Source organism: Typopeltis vanoorti, chromosome 1 (assembly GCF_054136105.1).
Source record: "Typopeltis vanoorti isolate ZY-2024b chromosome 1, IOZ_Tvanoo_1.0, whole genome shotgun sequence".
NCBI lineage: Eukaryota > Metazoa > Arthropoda > Arachnida > Uropygi > Thelyphonidae > Typopeltis > Typopeltis vanoorti.
This window is the reverse complement of record NC_143549.1, coordinates 30,565,048-30,580,398: the sequence shown is the minus strand read 5'-3', so window position 1 is coordinate 30,580,398 and position 15,351 is coordinate 30,565,048. Positions and strand designations below refer to the sequence as shown.

The 15,351-nt window shown below is 36.4% G+C and overlaps 2 protein-coding genes across 3 annotated transcripts in view; one reads left to right on the top strand and one right to left on the bottom strand.

Moving 5' to 3' along the window:
• The window catches only part of LOC150109861 (uncharacterized), a 391,072-nt gene that overhangs the window by 135,383 nt on the left and 240,338 nt on the right, over nt 1-15,351 (top strand). The window lies entirely within an intron of this gene.
• The window catches only part of LOC150109862 (uncharacterized), a 244,348-nt gene that overhangs the window by 17,424 nt on the left and 211,573 nt on the right, over nt 1-15,351 (bottom strand). The window contains exon 22 of the mRNA XM_090396070.1: nt 1,379-1,480. Coding sequence (XP_090252196.1) covers nt 1,379-1,480 — 102 coding nt within the window. The remainder of the gene's footprint in view (nt 1-1,378; nt 1,481-15,351) is intronic.

The following is a 15,351-nucleotide window of genomic DNA, read 5'->3' as shown; positions in this document are numbered from 1 at the left end:
AGATGGTTGGTGAGAGAACAGAACCTTGTGGAACCCTGTCATTAGTTGGATGGTGAGAAGATAAGGAACTATAGTCCAAATAATGGGAGTTTGCTTAGCAAGCCAGACTCAATCAAAAGTTTTGGAGTTATGAAGTGCAACCTCTTGAGATTCGTCAGATTTCTCCATGGCAGTTATCCAGAGATGGGTGATATGAGTGTATATCTCTTGATTGGCAGCAATGGAATCCATTCTGGTGGTTGCTTAATAGCTGGGTGCCTTCAAAGTAGTGTAGAAGTTGGGAACTGATGATTTTCTCCAGCTGAGAAATGATAGGACTGAGGTGAGTGAGATAAGGTGGTAGTTAGATGGCAGTGATTTGTCACCCTTCTTGTTAATCGGTTGAATATAAGCCAATTTCCAGGCTGTGGGATAGATAATAGATACCAATGGAGTAAGAAAGTGTGCACAAGCTGCATAGGATGAGTCAGTTCTGGTGCACAAACCTTCAAGACAATTGAAGGAATGCCATCAGGGCCAAGAGACTTTTTTTGTGTCTAATTTAGACAATAGGTTTCTGATCTCTTTCTGGCAAAAGGATATCGGGGATATTGTATATTGGGCAGCTGAAATGGTTGAGGGGCATTTACCATTGTCAGTTATGTGTGCATTGTAGGAAAAGTGTGAAGCCAGGAGATTGGCTTTTTCTGTGGATGATGATACAATATTCCCACCTCATCATACCATCTGTGTATGATGAGTTGGGAATAGTGTTGGACAAAACTTACAACCAATTACTTTGAGAAGAGACCAAAAGGCATGGCTGCCATTTGAGCAGGCTGCAAGTTTCCTGTTTTTTACCTACTTTCAAAGCATTGATAGTTTTCTTGCATCTGTTTTAGGCTTGAGTATAAGCACTGAAGTTGGATGGAGTTCTTGATGTAAGGCAGTTGTGGTATGCTTGATTTTTCATTTGTACAACCTTGACATGTCTTTTGGAGAACCAGGATTTAGTTAGGGGATGGCAGTTCAGGTAAGTGTGGGGAATGTATGTTTCCATGTTACTTAGGTGATAAATTTGGTGCATATGTTTGGAATTGGAAGGCCAGAAGCAATAGCCCAACTGTGGGATTGAGGCATAGAAGTCGGAGGCTTTCCCACTTGGCACTGTTATAATGCCAAACTACTTTTGTATGGGAGTGGCTGTGTAAGCATTGTTGCATGGGGAAGGAGATTAGCCCTAGATGCTCATCTTATTATTAGCAAATTAAGAATGATGAATCATTTTTTTCCATGAAAGAGAGATATATAACATTGAAATTCATAATTTACTCATCTTTTACTGAAATAAGTTGTTTTGATACTTAGCTATTATTAAATAAATATATTTTATACTCACTTTGTCTTCTATGCTTTCATCAGCTCCCGCATTTGTTAGAATCCTGTATAGTCCTGTGTCGTTATTTAACACTGATGCATAATGCAGTGGTGTTCTTCCTTCCTTGGTTTAAAAAAAAAAAGAAAATAATGTAAGCACAAATAAAGCTATCATTTAAATTAATTCCAGCCTCAACCTGTTTGGCTAAGAGTGGATGGCACTCTTCAATGAGTAGGTTGTAAAAATAATCATAATTTAAAATTATGAATATTTTTACAAATCGTTTATGTTAATATATTATTAGTTTTGGTTTTATAACACATATATCAGCACTTGCAATGTGCCTGTTATTGATATTATTATTTTCAAAATGAAATGTAAAGCATTTGAAATTTTGATGTACTTATTAGATTAAGTGTTGTGTTTTGTGAAGGCATTCTTTTGTTGCTAACGGAGACAATGTGTCAGCCATTATACTTAGCTTCCTGCTTGCATGGAGAGTTTCATGCTTGCTGAGGAGATTGATGGGTGATTGACAGCTGACAGAGAGCGTGTTCAGTATCAGAGTAATGAGAACAAGAGAGAACTGGTGGAAGTTTAAGAACACAGACTAGAGAAATTTTGTTCTTAGGAAGTTTTACATGACAATCGGTAGAATATTAATACAAGATTCTGAAAAGGAATCATAGAGCTCTGAGTCTTTAAACTGGAAAAGTTTGAGACTGTCAACAAGTAATTAGCAAAAAAGAAAATATTACAGTAAGCGTTCTAATTGAATGTTTGAGGAAACGCTGAATCTAAAGTTTCATCTTCTGTTTTAAGGACACTGGATTATTATGGAAAAAGCAATTAGTGAATTTGAAACTGTAAAGTGGCTTAACATGAAGAGATCAACTCAGATATGTTGTTTATGAAGTTGTAGAAGAAACTTCTTTCTCTGGTACAAAAATTATTAAATTGTGTGTCAAATAAGACTAAAAGAGGTAAGAATATTTATACTTCAGTGAGACAGGAGGAATAATATTGTATGCTACATAAGGGAGATAAAAAAGGATTCCATGGAAAGGAAGAAAAAAATTTTGATATTTTCAGAAAGGGCCTATCAAAGAAACTGACTCTGATGAACATTATTGTTGTTGTTGTGTAAACAAAGCGTTTAGTCAGGTAGACATGATTAAGTGTATATCAAACAATCCAAACAATAGAATGAGGCAATGAATGAATGATTTTAATATTATTATGTGACACCTCCAGGGAGTCCAAAGACTCTTCGAGGGGAGGGCACCTACTCTACAACTCTCCATCTCCACCGCTCAATCCACCAACTACAACAAACCGCACTACTTTCATCATCTATACCAACGCCATCTACTGCCCACCACAGCCACTAGTATTTTCACAGATAATCGCAAACATCCGTGCAACCAAAAGGCTGTATTAGAGATTGATTAGAGAGCAGATATGCTAACCACTCGGCCAACCAAGCCGACAATATTTTGAATAAGAAAATCTCTAAAAGTAGATTTATTTTAGAAGGCCTTGGGTCCACGTAATTTTGTACTTATTTATGTAATGTTATTTAAAGTGTATATATTGTTTTAGTTTTATTAAATGTATCTTTTTTTTTATTTGGCCTTGAGTCAGTGATTTTCCGGATTCCAAAAGAAATAGTTGGAAGTCATTGCACCAATTGGAACTGAACACTTGTGTAATTAACTCAGAATAAAAATCTTCTTTATAGAGATAATCTTTACAAATGGCACTTATTTGATATTTAGAAATTTTTAAAAAAAAACATTTCTAAATCTTTATCTTATATCTAACAAAACTTTTAACGCTTATTCTTAGATCTCTTAAATAATGAGGTTCTTGCTGATCATTATTTATAATCTCTGAATGGGTAATATTTTCAGAATCATCTGATGCTAGAGATAAGATGGCCTGGTTGGCCGAGTGGTTAGTATATCCGCTCTCCAGCCAAAAGGCTGCAGGTTTAAATCTTGCCGTAGGCATGGATGTTTGTGATTGTCTGTGGAAATACTAGTGGTGTTCGTGATAGGCAGTAGATGGCATTGGTGTAGTTGTGGTTAATTGTAGTTGATGGATTTGAGTAGTGGAAATAGAGAGTTGTAGATAGGTGCCCTCCCTCGATGAGTCTTTGGACTCCCTGGAGGTGTCATGTAATAATAATAATGATATGGAATTTACATCTTCCAATTCATTATACTTACAAATTTCATTTCTGTACTTTTCAAATATTTCACTTAAATTATTTGAAATATGTTCTAAATTTATAGAATCACTATCAGAATTAAATTCTACATGCTGAGATTCTTTATTTCATTAACTAAATTAGAGGTATTTTCACATTCCTCTGGTTTATTTAATTCTAAGTTAAGTAACCTATTACATTCTACCACTATTTCATCCATGTTAGATTCTTTTTGATTATCATCACTCTTTTGTTGTACATTATCTGAATTATGTAACCTTGGGTTACTGGAATTCTTTATATGATTAGGTTTTGCTTTACTTGAATTTAATTTTCTCCTTTGCTGTGTATTTGAATTACGAGATTTTGAAAAACTGTTCCATGTCCTGCTATCTGATTGTGAATGAGATGCACAATTAGTATCAGGAAAACAACCCTCATCTTTCAGTATTTTGTTCTTACTGTCTCCTAACATAATTAAATTTCTACTCACTAGAAAGTACCTTTTTAACCTATCAGAGTACATTTACAATTTTACTTGGATTTCTGACATCTTGAATCCTAAAATTCATAGGAGAAAATTGGTCTAGAATTCTATATGGACCTGAAGCTTTCCTTCCTAATTTCCCAACCCTTTTTACACTAAATTTATCATCTAACAATACTGAATCTCTTGGTGCAAATGACTTATACTTTCTGAAACGATTAATATACTGTCTGGTTTTCTGTGAACTGAAATTTACTTATTTCACCTACTAACCTATGAGTTCATATGGAAAATTTATCTACTACTGTTTCTAGGTACTTGTGTCATTGTATCCTATATTAGCAATGACTGAAACAAGTTTCAGTAGGAAAGATTGGATCAAAACCAAATTAAAACAAAATATGGTTTTAATTTGATAGCAGAATGAAAAGAAAATCTGCATGCAAATAATGCTTGAGAAAAATGTGTCCCAGTAATTTGGTGTTTGCCAGATTGGAAAGTATTTGTTTTATATTTTTATTCAGCCTTTCACACATACCATTATGCTGTGGGTGGTAAGGTGTAGTAAAAATCTTCTTAACATCGAGTAATTTACAGAACTGTAACAACAGTTCAGATGTAAAATTTGTTCCTTGATCTGAAATAAGGTTTGACAAGTTCCATATCTACAAATAATCATATTCAAGAGCTTTCTTACAATAGTCTTTGCAGTTTGATTTTTCATTGAGACTGCTTCAAGAAATCTAGTTAGCATACCTATGGCTACTAGAATATACTTATTGCCTTTTTTAGTAGTTGGCAATGAACCTATTACATCAATTGAAACAGCCTGAAAAGGTCTTGTTGGTAATGGAAGTGGTTGTAGTGGAGCTTTTCCTCTGAAAGAGATCTTAATTGGCACTTATGGCATGATTTAACATATATGAGTATGTCACTCTTTATACCTTACCAGATATAACGATCCTTTATTCTTTCCCAGGTTCTAGAAAATCCTTGGTGCCCTGCCAAGTCAGAATCATGGAAAGTGTACATCAGCACTTCCCAAACTGTGGGCCGTAGGTTTTGTTGAAAGGGTGCCGTGAAATAATGAAAATAAATTGAAAATGTTTTAAGACTAAGTAGATTTTTTTTTATCTTAAAAGAAACGTATTTAATTTTTATTATTTCTTTTTTGTTAGTTTTTATATTTTAATGGAAAAAAAATCACACATTGGTACGGGTTCACAAATTTTGCTTCCTGCGTATTTCAGCAATTAATGAATATTAGTAAATATAAGTTTCATTTCAAAGCAGAAATCTAAGAATTGCAGTTTCAAATATTTCACCTGATTGACTTTTTGTGCAGCAGTATTGAAACACATCCATCACATTAAATTGTTATAAAACTTCTTTTATGCTTTTAATTCTTTCTTTATTACTAATCGTTTTATGTTTCATGTGCTTGTACTGCAAATGTACAATAACAATATATCTATCTATATAAAAATATGAGATAATAAATAAATAAATTCCATGTGATGATACAGCATTCCCCCTTTTTATGGGAGTTCACGGTACCATTTAGTCCCCCCCATATTTTATCGGGGTTCCGGAACCGGCATAGGTTGACAAATCAGACTTATGGCTGGGTCAGTATTCCTGACTGTAATCCGTGTGTGTCCTCGAACCGGTTTGCCTGCTTGCGGGATGAAAAACACCAGATAAACTGGCAGAAAAATCCCTGCTGTCCACACCCAAGACTGGCTAACTTGGCTATGGCTGAGGAAGATCCTTGAGCTCCTCACATCATTGACAGGAATCGAACCTAGGACCTCCTTCCCCAGGCATATGGTTGTGAAATGCAAAGCCACTAGGCTAACCACGCAAACTTGTGAGATAATGTGCCATGTCAAATGTCTATGTAAGATGCTAAAAATGTAATATTTGCATTTGATTTTTGCAATATTCACTGTGTATGTTTTGTATTGAATATAAATACAATAAATATTATAATAATATATGTCTGTTACGATTTTTTTTTCGAGGCGGGGGCTGTGAAATATTTTAATTTTTCCAAAGGGGACCCTGACATCTAGAAGTTTGGGAAGCGCTTGTGTGCATAATCCAAGGAATCATTTGAGTTGTTGTTCTTCCATTTTCTTCTAGATAGGAATAATCCATCTTTATCTAAATATAAGTTTTCCAGGTTTAAAAATGTATCCAATTGAGTTTCACCCCTCAATACTGCTTCATAAATAGTTTTGAGTATGGGATCATCTTTCAGAGCTTGAACAATCTGATCCTTTTCCCAATTTTGTGAACTAGGTTCTTTATTCATCTTTTTAAAAAATTTTTATGGAATTTACAACCGTGTTAAAAAAAACTTTTTTTATTATCCCGACATTTCGATCTTCACATCAAGATCATCATCTGGAGCATACATAAATATACAGGACAAGCTGAGTTACATCATTAACTGTAAGCTAGAGAAACAATGATTTGATCACATGTTATTCTACTGGCGTGACCTCTGGTGGGGAAAAAAAAAATTTACATCAAGCTAAATTCTATGTTTAGTCTCAATGAAAAATCAAACTGCAAAGACTATTATTATTTTATCACCGTGTAACCCTAAAAGAAAGGATTACGATAATTCATGGAGATTCGACCCACAAGTGATGTAATCAATACGGTAAGCTGAAGATCCAAGTTTCAAATTTGATCAATTGACTGGCGTTTTTAAAATGGTGTAGGGAAAGCAATATCACTCCTAATTGCATCAGGCTAAAGAGAAAATTCACTTCAACAAAGACACAAAGAATATACCACCGCATGGAGAAAGCGCTACTGAGAGAGCAGATCCAAGCTACCAGAAAGAACCTAGCCTCTACACAAAACCAGCTACTAAAAGAAAAAACAGAGCTGTCTAGCTACTTAAACGCAGATATCTGGATAATCCTAGAAAGAATTACGGACAACATAGCAAACCAAATCCAACGAAGCAAACGAAGCAAACGAAGAAAGAAAACCTAATTTCCAAATTTCAAAGACTAAAAGAACGACAAAAACCAGCCGCCATATTCAAAGTTTGCTACAGTGAACAACAGCAACCAACCAGAAGCAAGAAACAACAGGAGCTACCAATCACCCACAGGTATCAATAACATAGTCAACCTATCCAACCATGCTCTAAACAAAGACGAAATCTCTATACTTAACAAAGGTTTAAATTTTGCTATAGCACCGAAAACGATAGACAAACTTGAAGTTATTTGTAATATGGAAAGAGGCCTAAGATTCATACCTAATAACATAGCAGACAAAATACGTATAGAAACTGCGAACATTTTAAACCATAACAAAACAAAACAATAACAAGCAACATAACTAAACACGAATTAACAGCAATAAAATCACTTAAAACAAATCCGAACATAGTAATAACCAGAGCCGATAAAGGAAATGCCACTGTCATTTTAAACCATACCACTTATATAGAAAAAATGAATCTGCTGGTCTCTGACAATAACACATACAAATTAGTTAACTACAACCGAACTAACAGTACAAAAAACAAAACAGAGAAACTACTTAAGTCAATTACCACATGGCCCGAAGATGCAGTCAAAAAACTGTTTCCTCACTACGCGCACTCCCCAAGAATTTACGGGCTACCAAAAATTCACAAAGAAAACACCCCACTAAGACCTATCGTTGAAGGAATTGATAGCCTGATGTATCACTTAGCCAAAAAATTAGCGGCAACACTCAAGGAGTTGGTAGGTCATTCCTCCTCCTATATCAAAAACACACAACACTTCATAAACATCATCAAAGACATTACATTAGAAAAAGATATTTATTAGTCAGTTTTGACGTCTCTGCCCTCTTTATGCATGTCCCAATCAATGACACAATCCTTCTCCTACAGAACAAATTCCCTCCAGATATCACAGCGCTTTTTGCGCATGTATTATGGTCGGGTTATTTTGTATGGCAAAATGCCTTCTACTTACAAAAAGAAGGCACAGCCATGGGCTCGCCATTATCCCCCCCTATTGCTAACTTTTACATGGAACATTTTGAGCAACTTGCCCTAGATTCCTTCCCTCTTAAACCCAAAGTCTGACTTAGATACGTTGACGATGTTTTCGCGATCTGGTCCCATGGCCGCCAGACATTAGACACATTCCTTAGCCACCTAAACAAACAACACAAATGCATACAGTTCACAATTGAAATTGAAAAACACAACACACTTCCATTTCTAGATACACTTGCCACACGTCTTCCCTCGGGCAATCTTTCCTTCACTGTTTACTGAAAACCGACGCATACGGGACAATATATACACATAAACTCCTACCACCACCACCACCCAACACAAAAACTAGGTGTCATCAACACGAGCTCAGACGATCTGTTCCAGCGAACAGGCACTGAAAGGCGAATTTAAAATTATCAGTAATAACTTACAAAAAAACGGATACAGCCAAAACACTATTAACAAAATTCTCTACAAAACCACAATAAAAAACAAAGACAAACCAGACTACAGTAAAACTATAACCATTCCCTACATTAAAGGAATATCAGACAAGATAAACAGAGTACTACAAAAGTACAACCTCAAAGCCACCTTTAAACCTCCTGCAAAATTAAAAAGCTTACTCAACTCATCCAAAGACCCACTCCCTCCATTAGCTCACCCTGGAGTATACCGGATTTATTGTACTTGCAACATACCATATATAGGAGAAACAGGACGCACTATTCCTATTAGACAAAAAGAACATAAACGACACATTAAATATAATAATTATGGTGAAGCTGGCCTTTCTGATCATGTCCTGAATACCTTACACAGAATTGACTGGAAAACCACCAGCTGTCTACATCACACTAGAACATGGTATGAACCGGAATTCAAGGAAGCTTGTGAGATTATTATCAGCCACCCCAATCTGAACAGCAATGATGGTCTAAAAATCCCAAATATATGGAAGGTATATATTCGACCTCCCTCACCAAAAACAACTATAAACAGGACTGTAGAAAATCTAGTATTGTAAATCAAAAATAAGAATTGTAATACTAAAAATACCAATTGTTTCTGAAAGAAAAATTTAAAAGAATGTTTATTCCTGTCATTGTAAAATAGAATTTAGCTTGATGTAAATTTTATTTTATTTTATTTTTTTTTTTCACCAGAGGTCACACCAGTAGAATAACATGTGGTTTCTCTAGCTTACAGTTAATGATGTAACTCAGCTTGTCCTGTATATTTATGTATGCTCCAGATGATGATCTTGATGTGAAGATCGAAACGTCGGGATAATAAAAGTTTTTTTAACACGGTTGTAAATTCCATAAAATTTTTTTTTTAAATTAATGCTGATCACCGTGTAACCCTAAAAGAAAGGATTACGTTTATTCATCTTATGAATTACATGAACTTTGGGTTTCTCTTCATCTTGATTACATCAGATCCTAGAGATCTAGGATCTGATGTAATCATGTAATCAAGGATAAGTAATCAAGGTGATATTTTCAAATGTTACTGCATGTGATTTGAAAATATCCTTATATGAGACCACCACCTTGCTTACTAGAAACCTGAAGTGGTGTTTAAAAGCGTTCCTGTTTGGTCTCTGGAGTAGATTTAATCTCATTTAACCTTTATCCTACTCACTGTATTACATCATCATACATTTATCATGTATTAATGCATGATAAATGTACATTTCATGGTGGGATTCACATAAAAAAATAAAAAATTAAGATTTAATTAGTTTCAAATTAATCTACTAAAAGTTGAATGCAAAGTAATCTCTACATAAGGAGGCCTCAATCAATGGATACTGTAGTAGTATATGCAAATGACTATTTCAGGTTATGAGGTAAAAAATTGAAATACAACTGCAATTTGGAAAAGAAAAGAAAAAGCTAAGCTACATGATATCCAAATAAAGTTAAATTTATACTTTTGCTTATCTCTTCCCCCTTTTTAATATTAACCCCCACTCCCACACACGATAGGGTTCAAAAATTTTATCACATCAGTGGCATCTATGGGCAAGAGAGTAGACCTTACTCTTTCTTCACAGACTTAAAAACATAATTTTTGTTGCTTCCCCTTGATGATTCTGTGTATATGTTTTTTGGTTTAATATCAATACCATGCACAAAAAAGTATGAACAGTCCTGCCTGTGAATGCTCTGAGCAAGTGATTAAGCATTTTTGTGATTAAGTGATTAAGCAAGTGATTGATGTTTCTTTAATATGAAGTGTGAAAGGCAGTTCCAAAAAAACAGAGGTAGATGGAATGTCAGAAGTTAATGTGATAGTGAAGTGTGGTATTCAAATGTTAAGTAGAAGATACTCCTTTTTCCTATTTAAAAAAAAAAAAAAACTTATTTCTTGGGATAATGTTGTACTTGTCACAGTTATAAACTGGTGTCCAAACCTAAGATTGAACATATTTCTGAAGATTTCAACTACATATTCAGATGAATCATCATGTGACAATTTCTGTAACTGATGTATTTGAGCAGAAAGTGGGTACACATTCAAATTTTCGAATTGCACACAGGGTTCACGGGCTTTTGCTTTGATCAACAGGAGCAAAGGACTGTGCTAAGTGAATTGTGTTTGAAGGAAACTCTTTTCATGAAGGAATAAAGTTACAAACTTGGATGTCTTGTGATGTCTCAAAGACAGCATCTACTGTCTTTTCTACTTTGCAGAATTACTGATGTTGCCAGAGAGTTTGGAATCTCACATAGTGTCCATGGAACATGAAGACAGATTCAGTTATAACAACAAAACATGATCGACACACCATGGCAGGTCAGCTTCATTCAAGCACAGGTATGCGGATATCTCAAAAACCTGTGGCAAGATGTCTACAACAAGTAGGCCTATATGCCCAAAGGGCTGCGGTTGGCATCCCTTTATTCACAGCTCATTGTGGAACATGATTTTAGTGGTGATGTATCAATAAAAATTGGACAAGACACCAGTGGACTAATGTATTCTTTCTGGATGACTCTTTATTAGTTTTTCCTCCAATTCTAAATGACACTTGATCTAGCGTGAAAGCGGTACTGCTAACCATCACGAGAATGTTCTTGAAAGGAATAGATATGGCGGTGTTGGGGGTCATAGTGTGGGAAGGCATCATGATTATTATTATTATTACGGGTGACTCCAGGGAGTCCTTAGACTCATCGAGGGAGGCCCAAAACATCATGTCCATCACAACTATTCGACACTTACACAGTATCTATCATACTTTGCCTTGAACTCATTCACTGTCATAGCACCCACAACAGACTCTGGCAGCTTATTCCACTCATTCACCACTCTAAAAGTAAAAAACCTAGCTCTATAGCTCTAACACCCTTACTAACCACACTCTTGCCCAGCTTCCATGGATGTCCTCTAGTCCTCACACCACCAGTCCTATTCTCAAAAATATCCTCTGAATTAATCCTATAGAATCCCTTCAGCAATTTGAATGTCTCAATCATATCTCCCTTTTCCGCCTATCAACCAATTTCTGCAACCCACAAATCTTCGACCTGTTCTCATAAGGTTCATTCCATAGACCTGCTATCATCTTGGTCACTCGCCTCTGGATCCTCTCCACCTCATCCCCATCAAGAAGAAACCTAGGTGACCAAATGTGGGTACAGTAATCGAGATGGGGGTCTTATCAAGGCTCGATACAGAGGAACAATAAATTGCTTGTCTCTGCTTGTCAAAGTATTCTTCAGCATCCAAGTGATTTGATGAGATGATTTAGCCACTTTTGCAATGTGCCCCCTAAACTTCAACTCCCTATCCACCAACACTTCCAAGTCTCTGGCCTCATCAATCTCCTGGAGAGTACAGTTCCATCAATGTGATATACTGCTGCTAATCTTTTCACCCCAAAATGCATAACCTTACATTTTGCCACATTAAATTGACATCCATTCTCCTTAGCCCAGTCCTCCAATCTATCCAAACCATCCTGGAAAATTTTGACATCTTCTACATTCACTCACTATTGCCTACCCAACTTTGCATCATCAGCGAACAAATGAACTGTTCCTCTTAGATATCCTTCCCTATATCGTTAATAAACAAATTAAATAGCAGTGGTCCAAGAACTGCGGCACACCACTAGTCACAGGCCGTTTTTTGGACTCTACTCCTGAGTAAACTACTCTCTGATATCTCTCCTTCAACCACACTTCTATCCATCTCACTAACCTTATATCTATTCCCATATGTTGCAGTTTATGGATTAGAATTCCATGTGGTGTCCTGTCAAAGGCATTAGCCAGGTCCAGCAGTATCACTGTGAACCCATTACCCTTATCCAGTTCAGCTGTCACTGTGTTATAAAACCTGAGCAAGTTACTGAGGCATAATCTGCCCTTCTCAAGACCATGCTGTCCTGCATACAGTATCTCATTTTCATCAATCCATTCATGTATTTTTCCTTTGACTACTTTCTCTAAGACCTTGACAACGACTCCTGATATGCTTATTACAGTAGCCTTGGATCCTCATTTATGTAGTGGAACTATTTTCCCCTTTTTCTACCCCTTCAGAACTAAACCAGACCCGAGACTCAGATTAGACAATATGGTCAAGGGCACTGACAATTTTTTAGCCGCTTCACATAAGACCCCTGCCGGTATAACCATCCAATCTCACAGATGTATTCACATTAAGGTTCTGTAATAGACTATTCACCTCCACTTCATTCACAACAATTCCCATATAAACTAATGGTTCCTTCAATGTCACCACCTGGATGATATACTCTTGCAAAGTGCTCACTAAGTATTTCCACTATATCGACTGATTCAGTGACCTCCCTACAATCAGCATTCCTTAAAATCATTCTGCTGTGTACAGTTTTTCTTTTACTTGCAGCATATTGAAAGAACTGTTTGGAATTCTCTTTAGCTTGCATGGCTAATTTCCTTTCATAATCTGCTTTTGCTTTTCTTACCACACTCGTTACCCTTCTGGCCTGCACTTTATACCGTTCGTGTGCCTGCAGGTCACCTTTCTCCTTAAATTCCCTCCACAGTTGTTTCTTTTTTTGCAACTCAAGCTTAATGAATAGCACCATTTAACCCCTACTTGATTTACTATTCGGACTCTAGGTATACAGTCAGCCATAACTTCCTGCAAATGCTCCTTGACCACTTCCCATGCATTATCATCATCAGCCCTTGCAGTTTTACATGCCATGGCACTGAACCAAGCAATCTCCTAAGCTTGTCATACTTGCCAGCACGGTAATTCCACATGTACCCTCTCTTAATCGAAAATTTCACACAATTAGCCACCTGCCAGGTGACTAATTGTGTAGATCAAGCACTCTCGAACCCCTAGTATTTTCCATTACATACTGTCTCAGATAGTTATCCCTTAATGACTGAATAAAATCCAGTTCCTTCCTCACATGTGTCCTCTCCTCTTTCCAATCAATGTTACTATAGTTGAAAATCTCCATAATAATTACCCTCCTTCCACTCATTTCATCAATTTGTTTATGCATACTATCTCCACCATCTATTCCATCACCTGGTTTATAGCAGCACCCAACTGTATATTTAGTTCTGCTAGTCTCAATCTCACACCAAATAGCCTTAAATGAGCTCTTTTCACTATCCTGCAATACAACTTCTATTCTCCTTGGCTGCAGTTCATCAGCTATCATCAATGACACTCCTTGCCCCCATTTTATTCTCTCTGTCCTTCCTGAATACATATATCCTACACATTCTATCCCACTAACTATATCATCTTCTGTCAGCCATCTTTCACTAATGCCAATAACCTGTGGCCAGGAAGAGCCGACTAAGGCCAAAAATTCTTCCTTCTTATTCCTAATACTCCTGGCATTAGTATACATGAAATGCAAAGGTCCATTTGTCCCACCCCTATCTTGATGCGTTATACTAACTATCCCATTCTGATTTCTTGTCCTTCATACTGGGTCGAGCACATTATATACATTCTTACACTCAACTGCCTCACTGATGTCTGCATATCCATTTCCCCTAGTTCTAGTTTCCCTGATTTTGCACATCCACTTTCACTTCATTCAGCAACACTTTTTCCAGTCTTTGCACACGAAATCCATTCAAATGCAAACCATCTCCATCTTGTACAAATCCTTTTGCTACATTAAATTTTTGCTTAATGGAAGTACTGAGCTACAAGTGCTGGAAAAAGGGACTATGACTGGTTAACAGTATTGCAACAAAGTTATTCAACATGTTCAATTGTTCTGTGGTGCTGTAGACAAAGACTTCATTTTTACAAATGAAAATGCCACACCGCATTATACATAAGCAGAGGAGATACTTTTGGAGACCGAGGATATTAATTGAATCCAGTTGCCAGCATGCTCTTTAGATCTCAACCCCATAGGACATGTTTGCGACTTAATAGGGAAATGCATGCCAAATTCCCCTCCAGAAAACAAACGAAGCCATTGCTCTGATGGAGGAGGAGTAAGCCAGTTTTTTATTATTTTATGACACCTCCAAGAATTCCAAAGGCTCATTGAGGGAGGACACGTTCTCTACAACTCTGTCTCCACCATTCACAATCCACCAACTACAGCAAACCTCATCATCTACACCAACGCCATCTACTACCCACCACCACCACTAGTTTATTCATAGACAATCACAAACATTCATGCCCAATGCAGGATTCAAACCCGCAGCCTTTTGGCTGGAGAACCGATATACTTACTACTCAGTCAACCAGGCTGGCAGCTTGACTCAAGAATGCCTGAATCACTTGGTGCTAAGCATGATACAATATTGTGAGAGCTGCATCACAGTTCGAGGTAGACGCATTTGGCTGTTGTGATGAACATTTTTTCATATACAGGTAAAAATATAGTCTGTGCTTAGCTTTCAGATACTAGTATAATTTGTGCTCTGATGATGCTGGGTAGAAATCCAGCAAAATATTAGTAAGTTCGATAAATGAATTTATTATTTCCTCTCCTGTCATTTTTTATACCATGAAGCCCTAATATGAATAATCAACAATACCTGATCAAAACTTTTGATAGTATAGAATTTATGATTAATTAATGTTTTTCTGATGCTTTCTTGTGGAAGACCACAGGGCATATAGTGTCACTGTTAGTAGTATACTGGAATGTAATTAGCATCTGTGAAGAAGACGAAGAATGAAGCTAGGAGATCTGATTTATCTCTAGGTGTTCTTCCAATGGTGTTGACGGGATGAGAGAGATAGAGAAATGATAGCACAAAGAGCAGAAG